Here is a 19922-nt window from a genome sequence, read left to right as displayed (position 1 = left end):
AAGGGAGTGCAAAAGCCCACACCCAATGTATACATGGTCCATCGACTCGACAGCACCACAAAATAGACATCGACAATGGTTTCATGGTCATCATTGGATGCTTAATTCCAGATTGTTTATCAAATTCAAATTCTACCATCTGCCTCGGCAGGATTTGAACCCAGGTCCTCAGACTATTAGCTGAATTTCTGGATAAAAACGTGAGCAACAATATCACTACGCCATTGTCTTCCCAGCATTTGTAAATGTCACTAGATTTTCCTTCTGGGATATTAATGGTCAAGATCTAAACCTCAACCCCTGTTGTAGCCAATTAGTTCCAGTTTGGCAAGGCAGAAATTATCCTTTAGTTTTAGGCTACCTCTGATTTTTGCTGTTAACCAATCCTTAATCCATTCCTCTCATTTTTCCCAATCTCATAGCCTGCATTTTATAAAAAAATTCCAGTGTGGCAGGTTATCAACTATCAAGTGCTCCCGTATTTGCACAGCTAGTAATCACAAAATCGAAAAGACCTGCTCCTTTCACAAACCCAAACTGATGGTAGTCAAACTATAATTTCCTAAGCACTCTGATATCATGCCTCTATTGACTGATAGTAGAGGAATTGCTAGATTCAAAGTCAGGATAACTAACCTATAGTTCCCTTTATTGCTTCTCATACTGTGCATAAAAGAGTTTAAAGGGTCCCACTTGGACAAAATATTCTGTACTTGTCACAGTATTGTTTCACATTTTAAAACAAAATGATGGACAGAGTTGCTATTTATTAGCATACACATTCTTGCTTGTTTATATTTCTAAAAGTAATTTTGAATATTCACAAAGACGACGACTGGAAGATTTATTTGTTTTATTTATAAACAAGTCAACACAAATGATATTTTATGTTTTTTTCAAAAATATTAAACCTGATATCCATCAGTTCCACAAAGCTAAGAGTAAATCACAGAAATTTTGATTTTGTCTTTGAAGCTCCTTAATATCAGAGGTCTGTACATTTAACACACATGCAACATGTGCATGTCGTCTTTCTTTTAACCTGTCCCTCATTTTAGAAAATATTGAATTTTTTCCATATATAGTCACTCAGAAATATTATGCAAATGCACATAGCAAACATATGTACTGAGATAACTTACTGCAACATGAGAGATCTATCATAGTTTCAAGACAGATACATTGAGGAGAATACTTTTATATAAACCATAATTGTGCTCTACAAGAAGCAATATAAACACAATGGCCAAGTTGGCTTCCTTGCCCATCTACCAACAGCTCATCAGCTTGATAAATAAAAGCTATGAATCACAAACACTTTTGGTATCATACACCATGCATTCCCTTTTCTACTGTACATGCTTAGTCTTTAAGGAAACAAATTTAAAGTCATTTAAATTGAGTAGTCATCCCATTTGCAGTCAAATTGTGATAAAAGTTAAAATTTCACATGAGTCACATTATTTGATACACCCTGGCCATCAAAAGCAAAAAGATTTAACTTTTTCATTCATGCGGAGTATCTAAGTTATAGCGTTGAGCCAAGATTCTCCTCTGGTATGTGTAGGAATATCTTTCAACTTCTTGGAGTTTCCTCAAATTGGCACAGACTGTCCAGCTGCATTTAAAAAAAACATAACAATACAAAAGATCAAGGTCATTGTGCATCAACATTCTTTTCAATAGCTTCTGATAAACCAGAGAAAAATAACAACAGTCCTGACATTATTGCCATAAAGAGAGTGAGGGCAAAGTTTCACAAAACTTGTTTCCACGGCAGTGGGACCATCCTATGAGGAGATAATAAAGTGTGAAACTGGATGAACACAGCAGGCCAAGCAGCATCTCAGGAGCACAAAAGCTGACGTTTCAGGCCTAGACCCTTCATCAGAGAGGGGGATGGGGAGAGGGAACTGGAATAAATAGGGAGAGAGGGGGAGGCGGACCGAAGATGGAGAGAAAAGAAGATAGGTGGAGAGTATAGGTGGGGAGGTAGGGAGGGGATTGGTCAGTCCAGGGACGACGGACAGGTCAAGGAGGCGGGATGAGGTTAGTAGGTAGGAGATGGAGGTGCGTCTTGGGGTGGGAGGAAGGGATGGGTGAGAGGAAGAACAGGTTAGGGAGGCAGAGACAGGCTGGGCTGGTTTTGGGATGCAGTGGGGGTGGGGGGTGGGGGGTGGGGTGGAGGGGAAGAGCTGGACTGGTTGTGTGATGACTTTCCATATTAAGCAGAGGTTCACCTGCACATCTGCCAATGTGGTATACTGTATCCATTGTACCCGGTGTGGCTTCCTCTACATTGGGGAAACCAAGCAGAGGCTTGGGGACCGCTTTGCAGAACACCTCCGCTCGGTTCACAATAAACAACTGTACCTCCCAGACTCGAACCATTTCAACTTCCCCTCCCATTCTTTAGATGACATGTCCATCATGGGCCTCCTGCAGTGCCACAATGACGCCACCCGGAGGTTGCAGGAACAGCAACTCATATTCTGCTTGGGAACCCTGCAGCCCAATGGTATCAATGTGGACTTTGCAAGCTTCAAAATCTCCCCTTCCCCCAGCGCATCCCAAAACCAGCCCAGCTCGTCCCCTCCCCCCACTGCACCACACAACCAGCCCAGCTCTTCCCCTCCCGCCATTGCATCCCAAAACCAGCCCAGCCTGTCTCCGCTTCCCTAACCTGTTCTTCCTCTCACCCATCCCTTCCTCCCACCCCAAACCGCACCTCCATCTCCTACCTACTAACCTCATCCCACCTCCTTGACCTGTCCGTCTTCCCTGGACTGACCTATCCCCTCCCTACCTCCCCCACCTATACTCTCCACCTATCTTCTTTTCTCTCCATCTTCGGTCCGCCTCCCCCTCTCTCCCTATTTATTCCAGAACCCTCACCCCTTTCCCCTCTCTGATGAAGGGTCTAGGCCCAAAACGTCAGCTTTTGTGCTCCTGAGATGCTGCTTGGCCTGCTGTGTTCATCCAGCTTCACACTTTGTTATCTTGGATTCTCCAGCATCTGCAGTTCCCATTATCTCTGATACAATCCTATGAGGAGAGATTGGTCAAATTGGGCTCGTATTTTCTAGAGTTTAAAGAATGAAAGGTGTTACTTCAAGGGATAGGCACGGTGGCTGCATCCAAGATGTTTCCCTGGCTGGGGAGTCTAAAATAGTTTAAGATTAAAGGGGGTTGCCACTTAGGTTTGGGACGATGAGAAATTAGTTTCTTCAGTAGGTTTTTAACTTTAAGAATTCTCTGCTACAGAAGGCTGTGAAGGCTCAGTGCGTGCTTAAGGTAGAGATTGATAGATTTTTGATCACTGTTGGTGCACAGAATTCTAGGAATGGGTTCAATAAAAGGCATTGCGGCTCAATGAGCTATGATCACATTAAATTGTGCAGCAGGCTCAAAAAGGATGAACACCCTATTTCTGTTCCTACGAAGTAGCCAGCATTCCTTGCACATTGGAAAACCAAAAAAAAACTTTGCAATTTAAAACTGGAGGATTTTAGTGCTGGTTTGTATTTCAATTTTGTTAAGTATGTTCACGGTATTATTCAAATACAAAGCAATATCAAAGAAATTGAAGTGCCCATTCCATTCAGATATTTCGGTTGGCTTGAATCAATGGTGGAACAAAAGTACTTAATCTCTTGAAATTTTCGTTGGAAATTTGAAAAAAATACAAGTTTCTTACAGTTTAACTTTAAGAGGAAGGTTTGTTATTGAAGCTAATTGCCAGCTAGTAGGACTCAAGACAAAACAAAACGATGTACTATCTAAATTTCACCTTTTAACAAAGGCTAGTAATGGTGTTCAGATCAAGGTTCATAAAGGCAGAATGGAGGAAAACTTCCTGTACAAGTTAACTGTAAAATGTCAAGTACCTTGTGATCCAAAACTGGTCATTCTTAATTGTCATGTGAAGAATCAACTAAATAGGAAGGATTCCAAAACAATTCAGATCCTAACACATTGCTTTGACCTTATTCTTATATAAAGTGAACATGCTTCTGCAATCTTGGACATGCAAGTGTGAAATGGGAGTCTGTTCAGCGATGCTGGCCAAGGCTAGGAACCAAGTTATACTTGGGAATTTCAGCTTGACAAAGTGTGACCCACGAAAGGGAATGAAGGAGCAAACACCCTTTACAAAAGAATGCATCAAATTTAAGAGATGATTCAGAATCATTGTGATGGCCCTTTTAATACAGATACATTTCTCAGATAGCTTGGCAAGTCAATACATTTGGACTCTAAGTAAAACCTCCATGAGCAGGCTCCCTTTCAGGACTGATTCAATCCATCCATATTTCACAGCATGTGTGATCTGTAGGAACATGCATGTTCTGGAACAGAAGCCTTTGGTTCATTTCTCCAGTTACCAAATTTTCCAACATTTCCTAAGTTTCCAACCTAACAGTGATTATACCTCAATGAATAATCATTGGTTGGAAACTAAGCACTATGCAACATCCTGCAGTCTTGAAAAGTGCTATATAAGATGGGGCACATTTTCTATTTTAAAAATCATTCACCACATCTACATCAATTCAGCCTTAGTTCTACACTTCTCCTAATTCTGCTTTTATGAATAGCTTTACCTGTATTAGACAAAAGCAAGAGGAGAGAAATAGGAACTGAAAGCAATTGGAGGCCAGGCAAACAAAGGCAAGACTGAAAAAAAAGGACACTCAATATTTTCCTGATTATGAGAAAACCAGAGCTGAATAAATAGGGTTCATTAAGAAGTCAGTGATATTCCAACTCGGCTTCCACAATAACACACAAGTTTGATGTTTATCTCTCAGCAGATTCAAAAATGCTGCTTCTGAAATTCTACTTACCTTTGAACTGGATGTAGCAGGCATTACAGTAGAGTCTGTTATTCCGTACTCGGACCTCTGCTCCAGATTCTGTACCCCCAAGGTCAATGCCACACGAGATGCACTGTGTACGAGAGCAAGTTCACTTATTTACATTTTCCAAGATACTTCACAACTATTGGAATTTAAAGACAGGGATGAAGTCAGAACGAGACAGCATTTCTTCTCACTGGTCCACTCAGCTTAAATTTATTTTTTCTTTCCCCATTTTCATGGCGGAGAACAGTAATTGGTTGTTTAATAAGAAAAGATGGGTCACAGGTTCTCCCCATTAACCAACTAGGTGTCTCACTGGTGACAGAACAAAGAGTTCAGTTCCACCAAAACAATTACTTCCCTCCTATTCATATGATGGTTTTATTTTGGGGAGGGTGGGTTTATAGCATTAATCCAAAATATCCACCCACACACTCTTGAGGAGACATTTTGGGCAACAAAAAGATAGGGAAGTAGATGTCAATAATTTAGTGGTATGGCACCTTTCACCTGATTTGGTAAAAGGTGCCAAAGAGAAAACTGCCATCTATGGCTAAAGAATTGGTAAGTTCTCTATTTTGGGAGTAAAGTCAGCAAGATTGATTTGGGGCAATTTCACAAAAATAGGGATATCTTTTACGATTAAGCTGAACAAAATTAGTAAAGACTTGTGAAAAGTTAATGTATTCTTGCATTTTTTATGAAAGCACAATGGGCTGTGAAAAGAAAATCTACAAATATTCAGAGGTACAACAGCTAAACAACAACATTTGGCCAAATATAATGAAACTTAAAACACTTTAAACAAAATCTTTAAATTAACTGAAGTGGTCTTTCAAAGTCATGCTGTCTCCTTCATGACTACAGTTGCATGAAATAAGATGTATAATTGATTTACTCTGCACTGGGAAGTTGAGTACCAAATGTGTCAATGAAGATGAAAATATAGCATTAGCAGGGAGTGAAATTGTGGACGTTAGCAGGAAGAGCCAAAAAAAAAGAACAATTACTGGTAAATGATAAAGTGGTAAGATACTGATTTGTGCAAACTAAACCAAAAATAGCGACGAGCCTTCCATTTTAGCTGAAAACCAAAAAGTTGTTAATGATAGAAGTGCAAGCAAGAAGGTGTTAAGTTATGCCAATCTGAAACAGAACCAAAGTTATGATTAAAAAATTATTGGCACAAGTTGTCCCACGTTAGTTAATATGACACCAAAATGCTTCCATACTGCAGCTACAGAAACCATGCAGAATTCAGAACCAAATAAAACAAAAGTAATATCTTTTCTTGCAAATCACCTTCCAATAATTGCGATGCAACTTAGAACATCTGCATGGTTTCATGCACCATCAAAAAGTATCAATACAAAGGCGACTGGTAGAGTTTTAAGCAGGCATGCTCGTCTTCAGCAGACTTTGTTCATGGTTGCTTAGCCTCTCTCATAGCTGGTCCCTATCCTCACCTTAAAACAATGTAAGTGATAACAAAGACCAAGAGACTCGATGATCATGGCAGCTCCTCTGCCCAGAGGACTATCACAGTATGAACAGATCTTCTTTCCACTTATTGACCTGGATACAGAACAAAAAGGGGACTGGCTATATAAAGGGTAGACAGGCATGAGAATTAATGAAGCTAACTCCGTGGGATGCTCAAGCCATCAATTATTTGAAACATTCTGGTCAATGTAAAGAATCAATATATTAAGTTCAGCAGGAAACATGGAGTCCTTGTACTGGTCCTGCAGTCCGTAACTTCAATTTTGATTATTTTCTGACGGTAGCAATGGCTTCAAAATTTCATGACATTACTTGCACAGGAGAAAGTTTTACAAGACAAAACAACAAAAAACAAGACAAAAACAAGAAAATCTGATCATACACAAGAAGCTCCAATAAAAACTTGAAAGTTACTTCCACACATTTTAAAAGGTAGACAGCTTAAGATGGCTCCAAAACGCTAGGCAGCTTTGGAATTTACCGGATGGGCTAAAACTTCACTGATTCCTGAATATTATCTATCATTTCAGAAGTAAGTCAATATATTCACATTCTAACACTTAGTATTATTCAGGCCAAAGCTTTATTAGCCTATAAATAAGTGATCTTCCTGCATGGTGTTTGATTTCAATTACAAAGTAGCTGTACATTTGATTTAGCACAAAATCTAGCCATGTCTTCTGTCACTGTTGATTAACACATCCCAATAATAGCTAGTTAAAAGGCTTTTTTTTTGTAAAAGAGCAACCGTAGTATTTCTACAGCACCAGATTTTCAACACTTCCAATTTCATCAATTGATCGATGAGTACCAGCATGGATTTGTCAAAAAGAAGCTATGCCTGAACAATATGACTACAAGTTTTTTTTTGAAGAAGTGGTTAAATCCATACATATGTGGACTTCCAGAAGGCACTTTATCAAGATCCTCACAAGAGGCTATCAGTTCGAATTGAAGTCAAATTGTTGATCCAGATAGGAAACTGAAAGAGTGGGCAGAGGTAGAGAGTTTAGCTGATTGGCAAGTACGGTAATTGGCAGAACGCAACTAGTGATGCTCCACAATGACTTCTGTTCGGTTCTCACCTGTTCATTTTATTTCTTAAGGAATAGAAGACCATAAAATTTAAGCTAACACAAGTTAATGACAGTACAAAGTGTACATGGAGGTGTAAAGTTAAAGAGATAATAACAGATTAAGTGACAAGTTGAATTCAATGCAAGTCAATGAGATGAGCCAATTTGGACTACCAAGAACAGAGCAGGATAATTTCTTCATGGTACATAGCTAGAGATAGTGGTCCAAAGAAGCTTGCATGTCAGGGTACAAAAACCATTACAATGCTATGAGAAAATAGTAATAATGGCAAATGGAATGCTGGCTTTTACATCTATAGGAAAAGAGGCAGTGTATGCAGTACCGTGAGCAGTTCTGGGCTTTTACGAGCTTTAGGAAGGGGATATTGGCCTTTGAGAGTGTGTAACAGTTTTACTTAAATGATAGCTGAACTCCAAAAGTTGAAATGCAAGGAAAGATTACACAATTGTTCATTACATTCTCTAGGATTGAGAAGCCTAATGGGTGATTTGATCGAAGATCAAGACACAATGAACATCACTTTGGTAGAAACACTTTCCTCTGAATGGCGATTCTAAGGCCAAAAAGTAGATCCTAAAAATTACAGCCAGACATTTTTGGAGTAAAATTAGAAGACACTTTCTCAGGCAAGGTATGGGAGAACACTTGAATTCTCTTCTGCAACTGGCAAATTTAAAATGGAGGAAACTAGAACTTTCATTAAATGACTTACTTAAGGAATATAGAGCAAGTGTTTAAAGATGTCAAGAATCAGTGAGTTAATGTGAAGGAATTTTCTATGTAACTACAATAGACTATTTTCAAGTATAGAAGGGTCACTGAACTATACACAGGAAACAGTATCAGAGCAAAACATTTTCATTCAAATGATCAAGTACCTGTTGCTTGGTATCTGGGGCTGACTAGTTGGTGCAACAGAAGGATTCTTGGTCCATGATGCTGTTCTCAAAGATCCAGTGGATTGTGGTGGTAAGGTTGATGATGCAGTGCGCAAGTAAGATCGGTTTGAAGTGGAGACTGGGTAATAACTGGATCCTTTTCCTGAGGAATGTGCTGGCTCTGTAGTCAATCCCCAGTTGTTTGCATTTGGGGCATCCAAGTTGTCTAAAGATTCACCTCTGAAATAAGAGTAATTGTTATATAACTGTTCAATGTTTCTGGGTTGCATAGTGATGTGTAATCTGGTACAGAATGCTTCCATTGTCCTAAATCAGCAAACATGATTGCAAAAACCGATAACAAGTTTTAGAAAATATCAAAGGACATGGATAATATGCAGAGAATTGAGATCTGCAAACTTTCACCAATCTTGAGATGATTAATTAATTAGGCCTGGCCCTCTCCACTTGCTCCCAAATACATTCACCTTGTCCAACTGGCATTGGTAGTGGGGAAGAATAGTTCACATCAACGCAAGGACCTTCACCTGAGGAGCCTCCATCAAATCAGTGATTAGTATATCCTGCATCTACAACAGTTAAAAATGTAGCAAGAGGCAGCTTTGCTATTTTTATCTTCTCAAGCAGAGCTTCACTTGGACTTGTGTTTGCACTTTACTCCATTTCCAGCAGGAAGCCACATCCAAACACATCCTCCCCACAACCCCCCCATTCTGTCAGCATTCTGCAGGGACTGTTCCCTTCACAAAGCCCTCCTTCACTCCCAATAGCTTGTCACTGCCACCAATCCACCCTCCCATGCAATTGGAGAAAGTGTAACACTTGCCTCGTCCGATGTGGTCTCCTCTACATCAATGAGACCAAGGGTAGACTCACTTGACCGATTTGAGGAGCATCTGCACGCTGTACTTTATAATTAACAGCACCTTTCAATTGCGAAATTTTAACTCCCCCTGCCACTCCCTGGGTGACATATCAATCCTGGGCCTCCTCCAGTGTCAAAATGACACCTTCCGCAAACTGGAGGAGTAGCACCTCATATTCCACCTTGGGAGTCTCCAGCCTGATGGCCTAAATATGGAATATGCCAGTTTTAAAAATCTCCCCACCCCTTGCCTCATCCCATGTCCCATCCTCCCTCTCATCCCCATCTCCTTGACCTGACACTATCTATTCTTCATCTTTCTTCACATGTCCACCCCACCCTTTTCATAATCTCTATCCACAACCCCTGGCCTGCACCCAACTACAACCATCCCACCTAACTTCCCCGAGCGCCATCCTCCTTCCTTTATTTACTTCCAAGCTCCCTTTCCCCTCCCTAGTGCTGAAGGGTCCCAACTTGAAATACTGACATCCCAACTCATCTGATGCTGCCTGACACCAGGATCTGTAGGTCTTGCTATCTCTCTCTCTCTCACACACACACACACACACACACACACACACACACACACACACACACACACACACACACACACACACACGTTCTACTTGCACCCCCCCACCCCTGCTCTCCACCTCGTCAACTGCATAAAAATCATTACTTTTCAGCCTCCTTCTGTTCAAAGAAGGTATATTTTACATGAAATATTAACTCTTTCCCCACAGACACTGCTGTATTTCTTCAGAACTTAGTTTTTTTTTAAAAAGATGCCCATCATCCACAGTACTTTACTTTTAAAGACTTGGACTTTGTTGCTTGAAACAGTTTATTATTCAAAATCCTGCTTGCCCATCCCATAAGTAAGAAATAACCTGTGTTTATGTATCTAATCAAGTCATTTTCACCTGGCAGTAGGGCATGAGAACTTCATGATATTTGGAAATGTGAATGTCTTGCACTTGGACGAGGTTTGGGGTGGTGAGAGGGCAATATAGCCCAAAAAAGTGACCATTGCTCGAATTTATTTCTGTCAACATGGAATGTACGTGGGATTAAATTACCAACCTTGGATTTGCCAATCATTAATTGCTACCATTTATTCTTGGCAGGGGCACTGTTTCACAGATCAAAGTGTCCGGTATGTTAGTTTAAGCTATTCCATCCAATTACAAACATCCTGTGGGACCATTTATACTCCATGTTCATTTGGCAGCTGCATTGCAGTTTTAAAACACTGTTTTGTTATTGAATCCTGTGAAGGACTGATGATCTAAATGCCATTATGAGGAAAAGAAAATGCTTTAAAGTTTCCTGATCGCTTCAAAAGGCACTGAGATTATTTCAACAGGAATTAGCGCAACAAGCAGAGTGTGAGAGCCAGATGGCTTGAAGATATTACACAGCCATGAAAGATGCAATTATCTGTGTTTGAAGGGTGAGATTAATGTTGAAATTTAATGCAGGGGAAACGTCGTTGGTTGTTCTTCTAAAGGTTCTTTTACCTGCTTAATGTTCAATAAAATTATCTAATAGCCGGTAGCCTATACCACATTTCCAATATAATCTGGTATCATCATCATTATATTAGTATCTGATGCATTATAGCAAAAGACTTTCCCAAAAAGTCTCATGGCATTTACCTTGATCTTTTTGGGTCATATATCACACTTATTCCACGTGCTGATTTTTCCCATTACATTAGCAAGTAGAAAGTGATAAGACCAGTGGGCACAAACTTAATATTTTTCATTTTAAAGCAATGCATTCCTGACATTTTTCCAAACAATTTGATTTTATAGATAACGATTAGTGCTGGCTGGCAGTTTGAGTCTGCAAAGTCATAGGCATTTGTAATCCAGGAGTTTATTTAAAGTGCAGTTTCTGTTCGGAGGGTCGGTGTGGGCTTGATGGGCAGAATGGCCTGCTTCCACGTTGTAGGGGATTCTATACAAGCAAAGAAACACTAAATTATGCGACAAGAGGAAAGGGGTGATCAAAGGATGGAAACTTTGTTTACAAGTATGAAGAGAACTTGGGCTCAGAGTCCACCTGCCTCAGAGGCACATGGACTAGTTCATAGTTATCAAATGGATAAGTTGACAAAAACAAACTGTGACAATAGGGATAGCAATGAGACCTAACATTTTGCGGAAGGCTAGAGCAACACACAATTAGGATGTTAATTCATAGACTGGGCGACAGATTGAAGACTACATCTGTGACTTTTTTACCGTTATTACCTTCTCATTGATCCATAATTGCTAGGTGCAGTCTTAGTCGCAACACTGGCACTACGCTGCCTAATCCAGCTATTGTCATTCAGGAGCTGGGTCTTTCTCCGCATTTCCAGTAGGATTTTCTGTCGTTCTTGTTCAGCGTACGAGAGTGGTGGCTCTTTTTGTTGTGAAGATTTTGATCGCATTTCACTCTTAATCCACGAGTTGTCTGGGGCTTTGCTCTTCACATCACCTAACAACCAAACCAAAAATCTTTAAGGGTCTAAATGATTTTCCACTGCCCTTCAATCCACCTCAATTACCAGGAAGAGCTTATCCCAGCTGATGGCTTTTAAATGAACACCATTAAGATGGGGTTCTTGCAATTGCAAGTAACACTCTACTGAAATGGGGGAATTAAACAAACTCAAGTACATCATATCAGTACTGAAATACATTTCCGTAATTCTGTTGATGAATTGGCAGAGCATTTTCTCCAACATAACTATGTCATCAGCAAATATCATCTGAATCAATGGAAAGCATTCTTTATGAACTTAATAAGCAGCGTGTCATTGCAAGATATTACAATTTTTAAAATCAGCATAGCCAAGAATAACTAATTCAAGCACCAAATTGATTTAGAATGGTCTTTTTCATTAGTAGATTGTAATCATACTTGGGAAAAATAAATTAAGACTGTTATTGTTAAGAGAGATCAGCCAACCACAATGAACAAATAGTACATTCAGCATTAAAACAGTGGCCATCCAAAATTCAGCACAGAGCTGCGTCAGCCCTTTCAGCATACTCATGCACATCAAGGGAAAACATGTACAATTAGCAAGCGACAATGATGATTAACTTGAGCATTTTTAATTTGAGCAGAGGGTCTCTCTCAAGAGGAAAAACAAATTGCTTTAAAATGGAAACAGTTGCTCAAAATGCAGCTGAAAATGTGCTAATTAGCTCGATCATTGGAGTGACAAAGAGAAATTAGGGTATAGGTTGGCTGCTGATCAGAGGGCGTATTCCCCACCTCTCTCTGGGTCAGCATATTTCATCTGATTAAGGATTTTCAGCCTCTCAGTTTCCAATTCAACACGTGTAGCTTCCTGTGTCTTCCCATGTCGCCTGCGGAGATTTTCTTCCTCAAGCAGCCACTGGGCCACACCACCCACTGGTTTCACACCTACATCTAAATACACGTTCAAATATGCATACAGCAGGCCATTAGCACTCATGCAAGGATAACGTTTTAAAAGTGTTTAAATAGAAGGTTAAAAGGCAAAAGTCAAGAAATTATCAAATTGTGTCAAATTTCTGCTCCCAACTATCATTATGCACACACATGCACTTACACGGACAAACACACACACACACACACACACACACTAATTCCAGTCATTTCCTTTGAGCTGCATAGTTTTGGTGCTATTGTGACATACCTTAAATCAGAAAGCAACCTCATGCTGAAACAAATGAGGAATGACTTTGCTCTCCAATAATGATGTTTGCATCAGGCTAGTGTTTATTACGTGGAACATTTCAAATTTAAGTTGCATTGCATTCAATTTATTTTACAAATGTCAAAGGGATACTGAGAAATAATTGACCCCTTGCAATTAGGAGGAAAACACATTTCATCAAGTACTTTGCTACACAACTTGGTTTTTATGGAATAACTGAAGCTAAAATATTCTCCATTAATTGAAGATTCAGCCACTGGCTGGTTCAAGTAGGTAGCTAAAGAAAATTCAAATTTGTTTTAATTCCCAAGTTGAAACACTCAGGACAAAGAAACTCACCATGTCCCTGGGCAGGCATACGCTCATCAAGGTCAGAGGTAGACTTGGACTTTGCCCTATAACCATAACAGCATTGCAGGCTGGTTAGTACACCAAGCGGGAGAAAATATACCATTCATTTCTTAAAACCAGATTCAGACAGAACAGCATATCGCAACAAATCTGAATGATTCTGATTGCTAACAAAAAACTCATTGGAACAAATTTGAGAACAAATTTTCTGCCCTCTTATAAACGGTGAAGCTCCCCAGGATAATTACCATTGCACCCCTTCCTCATTAAAAAAAAACTACAGAAACTCAGTTAACAAAATCTATTAGACAGCTCATGGAAATTTCAACATAGTTGTACCACAATTTGAGAGATGCGGCTGGGGGAACATAGTAAGCTGATAGTTGGAGACCTGAACCCCATATACCATGTCCTTTATTCAAAAACACTCCAGCTCTGGTCATCAGGTTACTTTCAGCACAGCCAAAACATTTTCATCCACTCAATCCACATTATTACTCATCTAACTTTTCTTCCCTGCCTTAATGACAATCCTTTTTCTCTCCCCTTTCTCTGGGGCCTGGCTCCACTTCCCAGCTCACTCCTTTTCCATTCGCCACACCTAGTCATCATCAAGATAAATGCCACTCTTCCCCCCGACATGCTGCATAATTTCTGAAGGAGGGTCACAAGACATGAAATGTTAACTCTCTTTTCTCTCCACAGATGCTGCCAGACCCGCTACATTCTCCAGCAATTTCTGGCTTTGTTTCAGACTTCCAGCATCTGCAATTTGTTGTATATTATTTCATGTCTGGTTGCTTTTACACAACTTCACTTGAATTTGTTCATGTTTCTGGTTCTCTTAAATTAATAAATCAATTACTAATATGTGGGATATAATCCCTTTAAAATGCATTACAGCTTGTTGGGAATGGAGTTCCAAACATCTGGCACTGAAAGCTAACACAGTAAAACAGTTGGTTCAAAATCTTACCACTGGGGCTGATATTCCTCTGTTCTTTCAGTTTCTGCTAACCAGGTCCTTTGTTCTGCGTGTTGCCTCTGCCTCTTCTCTTCTTTAAGTCGTTCTTGCTCACGATGCCATTGTTCTTGCCGTTCACGTTCTTTCTCGTGCAGTTTTCTCTCCTGCTCAAGGCAATCTGCTGCTTCTTCTTGACGCCTTCTTTCTTCTTGTAACCGTAATTCCTCTCGCTGCCTTGCCTCGTCATCATCACTTCTGTGCCAATCCTCTACGTCTCCCAGTTCCTGTGATTCGTCCTCAGATTCCTGGTTATTCCATGATGTAATCCAGTTTCGAGAAGTATACTGGGGCTTGAACTCTACAGGCCCATCCACAGTATTTGATGGGGATTGCGGAGTGCTTGTTTCCTGTAGCATCCTGCGCTCCTGTTAAAGTTTAAAGTTAATTAATTTAACAAGACAGAAGATACTTGAATACACCTTTACTAAGAAATACGTAGAGTGAGAAGGGGAAATTAAAAAAAATTAAGCGCTTACTCCCAAAGTATTTAACTCATCTTCTTTTCCCTCCATAGCCTCCTCACTGTCACCACTGCCTTTCTCTATTCACCACAACCTTTTTAAGGATGTGTTGGATGCCTCTGCAGTGAACAGATTCTCCATTAACTCATTCAAGTGGCCTTTCCTCAACCGGAATAGCAGCCCACTACAAGAGGCTACTGGTTTGTGAAATGTTCAGCAACATCTGCAATCCCAGCGTATTCCTTCTGGTACAACTTACTGACTAGCAATCAGAAACAAAAAGCAAGGGCTCACATCCTACCCTGCTTGAATCCAACATTAGAATAGTGACGCCAAATGCAGTTCTCCCAACAGTTCCTTTGGGGCAATTCGTATTGGTAATGTGGATTAAACTAGGAATCTTATGTAGTTACAGGTAGTAATTAATTAACTCACTTTTTGTTAATACGAGAAGGCCATACTGAGTTTCAAACGTGACTCAGAATTCAGAACCAATTAAAGTCAAAAGAGTATGAAGCTACTGATGTGAGAGTTTGATTATTGGGAATAATGCACAACCACTGTATACATTTAAAAAAAAAAGAGACACTAAATTAGAGACTATTATCCAGCTATGTCTGTAAACACTGCACTGTCATTGACCCAACTGGGGCTGGCCACAGTAGAATGTGGTGCAGCAAAACATGACAAGAATTTTGCTGAAAAGACACATTGAACTGTACTCGACAGTTTAGAAGGGAAATTCCTTTCTGTGTGCACTTTGAAAGTTGAACACATTTTCAACACGCGGAAAATGAAATGGCAGTTGCATGACTTGAGGAGGATAACTTATTCATGCATGAATTTCGGATAAAACAACAGCATCCATGCATGTTTTGTATTTCGTGCCATTTTGCCCTGAGGAATACAAGCAACATTCTATTTATAAAATGCAGTCAAAAGAATGAACATTTAAAATCATGGAGGTCCTAAATGACAGAGGGGGATAAAATGGCCTTTCATTAGCCTTTGGAAAATAAATGATTGAAGAAAATGCTCCCCATTCTGTTTTCTGGGCAATTCAAGGAAAACATCTAAGTGTTATCAGGTAAAAAGTAGTCCTGCCTAATAGCTCCTTTTAACAACTGACAGTTTTCAGTTTTAGGAAAAGAAATAGCATTTGTAAGAGAAAGAATGTTACCAATTAAAAAATGCTTGCAACGGAAGTTATAAAGGGAAATACTAATATTTTAATTTTGATCTGTTGTAGGAACATCTAATTAGTCTATTTTGACATGAAACTGCAAAATCCCAGAATACATCATCCAGATCAAAATTATCACTCCAGGAAAGTTGTTTCCTTTTGGTCCCCCATAACTAAAAATAAATAAAACTCATTACTGTTTCAGAGAGTGCTAGCCTGCTTCCTCCCTGTCTACATTCATCACCCTGCCATCCATTTAGTTAGTGCTGTAAATGTCATTACCTCTTCATAGTACTTGGAGCCTTCTTGCTCAGCTTCTTTCTGAGCCTTTCTCCACTCTTCCTGTAGTTTCTCCTGCTCACGTTGGTATTTTTCCTAAAAGTTCCAAATGATCAGAGCCATCAAGTAAATGAAAGCATTTGCACATTGAAGCAAAGGAAAGCTCGTGTTGCCCCATCAGTGCTTCTAGAACAAATTACCAATGCCAAAACTAGAATCAAACTAAACCTGCCATGCAATCTTCAGAATGCTGGTTTTGATTGGTCAGATCAGAAATACAATACTTAAAATTAAGAGTCTGGAGTTGCCAAAATTCACAGTTATTTAAACCATGAAGCCTGCACATTACCAAATTTAACAAACTGGCACCTTTTGTATGATTTACACTAAAAAAAAATGAAATCCACGATTTAAAATAGAAGAACTTCAAACTATACCACAGGTATTAACATTGTGAAAGTGATTCAGATTCAATGAACTTTGTAACTTTTTTTCATACAAAAGGTCAATGGTGCCCACTGCAATGAGTTCTATCATTTCAGATGAAAACATTTGCCTCAAGTCTAGGTTTGGCAAGGGTTCTAAGAACTACCACTACACAATAACAATAAAATACTCAAGCCATCACCGCTCTACTTCATGCATATCCCCTTTTTACAACCAGTGCTCTATGACAATATGCTAGCATTAGGGTTACAGCGTGAGGACAGAGCAGTGCTATGTTCTCCTTAGAAGGCAAAGATGGGAAAATGGTTTAGACAATACAAGTTAATTCTGGAACAATACGAAATGCAGTGCATGCCCACTGGTCACCAAGACAGATTTTAATCTTAAAAAAAAAGGGGATTATAAAACAAATATTCTGATAGCCAAATAAATTGAACTTTTCATTGATCATAATCAATGTGCACATATCTAAAAATGTATAAGTCATGCACAAATGAGCAGTCATTCAACATATGTGCAATGTATTAATTTGACAGTGCTGGCAGGTTTCACTGAAAAGCTACTGTGAATGGGAAATTCATGATTTGAAGTTGCAAGAATTTGGAATTTGAATTTGCTTTATATTCGTGGGACTAAACAAAGCTCAAATATGCCAGTCTCATACAGTACAATATTCTCAGACAGCTGACAATACAAGATAATGCATTAGATTCAGCTATTCTGTCTGTCACTCGACCGAGGCTGGAGGCAGAAATTTGGACAAACTTGATTAAGGAATTAAATCTTGAAATTGTGGCACCCTTAGCCTCACGTGCATGGACACAAGCATCTCAAATCTTCCATACACAGATCAGCCACTTGATCATGGAGACACGATACTGCACAAGAGAAAGTCCTCATGAGAAATGGTCTGGCTGAAGACCACACACACGCACTCTGAACTGGTCTCAAAAGGCATTTGTAGAAGCTTATGAACAAGTGGATTGCTCTGGTAGCTGGGGATACTTGACACTCAAGGTCTGTAGAGAATTAGAAATTTAAGATGCACATTCTCCACAGGTAGAAATAGGATCAGCAAATAAAGAAACTTCAACAAAATTCTAAGTTGGATTTTTAGAAAGGTCTTGATTGCCCAATGGCTTGCATCCTGCTTTAATTCACGCTTTGCACAAATATGTTAAGCAGCTCTATAATGGAATGGACACATTAGCCTGGTGTTACAAGGTTCTACGTTAAAAAGGACTAAAATCCATGCAAAGCATTTATTAGTAAATCCGCAAGACCACCTCAGCACCATGCGGCTAGCACTTTAGCCACAATGTACCTGTAACAATCGGTCCTGCTCTTTCTGCCATATTTCCTGGCGCTTTCTCTCCTCCTCAGGATTCCAAGACCATCGACTTGAAACACTAATTGATGGAATTTGTAGCTAACATACCACAGCAAGAAGAAAGCATGTAACACTTTGACTTTTATTTATTAATAACACACAGTGATAACAACTTTCTTCAATGTCAAGTGTTTTGGTAAGTGGTCGACTGAATTCTGAAATGATCGTTAATTATGATCTTGTTTTGTCTCCAATTCTGGAATTTATGCGAAAGGCAATATTGCCTCCCTTCAGTGAACCAAATAATGCACAGTTGGAAACAGTAATTTTATGGCAGCTGAGTGATATTTCAAAACCAAAATCCAAGGGAAGAATTTGTACTTTACTTACATCATTCATTGCAGATTCAGATCCCCCTGTAGAAGAACAAAGAGAATTTTATAAGTTGATGTACAGCACAAAAATTACTGCTGTTCCTCTGCACTGCTTCACAACGATAGGAGTTCTTTCAAAACAGCATCAGTACAAGTCACTACAGACTCAAAAAATGTTACTTGTTTTTTTAAACTGAACTTTGCACCAACACAATGTAATGTTACAACACACTGAATGACATCTCAAAGACATTTAGCAGCTGCAAGAACAAAGACATTGACTGGTATGTGAAATCCAACATTTGTGAATGAATGCTGGGTCTCCTCCCTTATTTGCTCCACTAATTAGAGTAATCGAGGAGAGGTTTAACCTCCACTCTGTGAGGTACACCCCCAGGCCAGTGGAATGCTGTTAATATCACGTAAAATGCTGCTAGTTGAATTCAATGCTGAGTAAGCTTGGCAGGTGTTAAAATTACATTACTGATTAACAGGAGAAGAAAAAAATTGATCCACTGCCCTGGAATTCATAATTGGTATCACTGGAAAATAACATTAAATTGTTAAAGTAACCAAGGTGAAGGGTAAATGCATCCTAGAAATTGCCCCAGTTTTGAATTCTCCCTACAACCAATTCATTCATGTTCTTCAACTGTTTGTACCACTGCTAGGATGCAAGGGTTGGGGCATCACGTTGCAGCTGTACAGGACATAGGTGAGGCCACTTTTAGAATACTGCACACAATTTTGGTCTCCTTGCTATAGGAAAGATGTTGTGAAACTTGAAAGGGTTCAGTAAAGATTGACAAGGATGTGGTCAGGTTTGGAGGGTTTGAGGTCTGGAAGAGGCTGAATTGGCTGGGGTTATTTTCCCCTGGAGTGGAGGCCTTATACAAGTTTATGAAATCATGGGGAGCATGGATAGGGTGAATATCCAAGGTCTTTTTCCCCCCCAGAGTAGAGGAGCCCAAAACTAAAGGGCATAGTTTTAAAGTGAGAGGGGAACGATTTAAAAAGGGGGCCTGAGGGGCAACATTTTCACACAGAGGGTGGTGCATGTATGGAATGAGCTGCCAGAGGAGGTGGAGGAGGCTGGTACAATTACAACATCTAAAAAGCATCTGGATGTGTCCATGAATTGGACAGGTTATGACCCAAATGCTGTCAAATGGGACTAGACTAGTAAAGGATATGTGGTCAGCAAGTACAAGTTGAACTGAAGGGCCTGTTTCCATACTGGATTAGATTCCCTACAGTGTGGAAACAGGCCGTTCAGCCCAACAAGTCCACACCGCCACTTGAAGCATCCCGCCCAGACCCATTCCTCTATAACCCACACACCCCTGAACCCTATGGGCAATTTAGCATGGGAAATCCACCGAGCCTGCACATCTTTGGACTGTGGGAGGAAACCGGAGCACCCGGAGGAAACCCACGCAGACATGGGGAGAACGTGCAAACTCCACACAGACAGTCGCCCGAGGCTGGAATTGAACCCCGGTCCCTGGCGCTGTGAGGCTGCAGTGCTAACCACTGAGCC

General features: G+C 39.9%; 1 protein-coding gene across 6 annotated transcripts in view; it reads right to left on the bottom strand.

Annotated features, from left to right (window-relative positions):
- Window positions 1-844: 844 nt before the first annotated feature.
- lmo7a (LIM domain 7a) overlaps window positions 845-19922 on the bottom strand; it is a 241740-nt gene continuing 222662 nt past the window's right edge. For 2 of the 6 annotated variants that reach the window (XM_048532458.2, XM_059646496.1), the window contains 11 exons: window positions 18399-18424; window positions 18003-18107; window positions 16235-16327; window positions 14261-14673; window positions 13273-13328; window positions 12504-12662; window positions 11489-11717; window positions 8342-8581; window positions 6329-6464; window positions 4848-4950; window positions 853-1618 (listed from right to left, as the gene is read on the bottom strand). In XM_048532458.2, the coding sequence (XP_048388415.1) occupies window positions 1596-1618; window positions 4848-4950; window positions 6329-6464; window positions 8342-8581; window positions 11489-11717; window positions 12504-12662; window positions 13273-13328; window positions 14261-14673; window positions 16235-16327; window positions 18003-18107; window positions 18399-18424 (1583 nt within the window). In that variant the 3' untranslated portion in view covers window positions 853-1595. Of the gene's footprint in view, window positions 1619-4847; window positions 4951-6328; window positions 6465-8341; window positions 8582-11488; window positions 11718-12503; window positions 12663-13272; window positions 13329-14260; window positions 14674-16234; window positions 16328-18002; window positions 18108-18398; window positions 18425-19922 lie in introns of all 6 variants that reach the window. The other 4 variants (XM_048532457.2, XM_059646495.1, XM_059646497.1 and 1 more) reach the window with 4 other exon arrangements.

Source organism: Stegostoma tigrinum, chromosome 6, assembly GCF_030684315.1.
Source record: "Stegostoma tigrinum isolate sSteTig4 chromosome 6, sSteTig4.hap1, whole genome shotgun sequence".
In the NCBI taxonomy this organism is placed as follows: Eukaryota; Metazoa; Chordata; class Chondrichthyes; order Orectolobiformes; family Stegostomatidae; genus Stegostoma; species Stegostoma tigrinum.
This window is presented reverse-complemented; position numbering and strand designations above follow the sequence as displayed.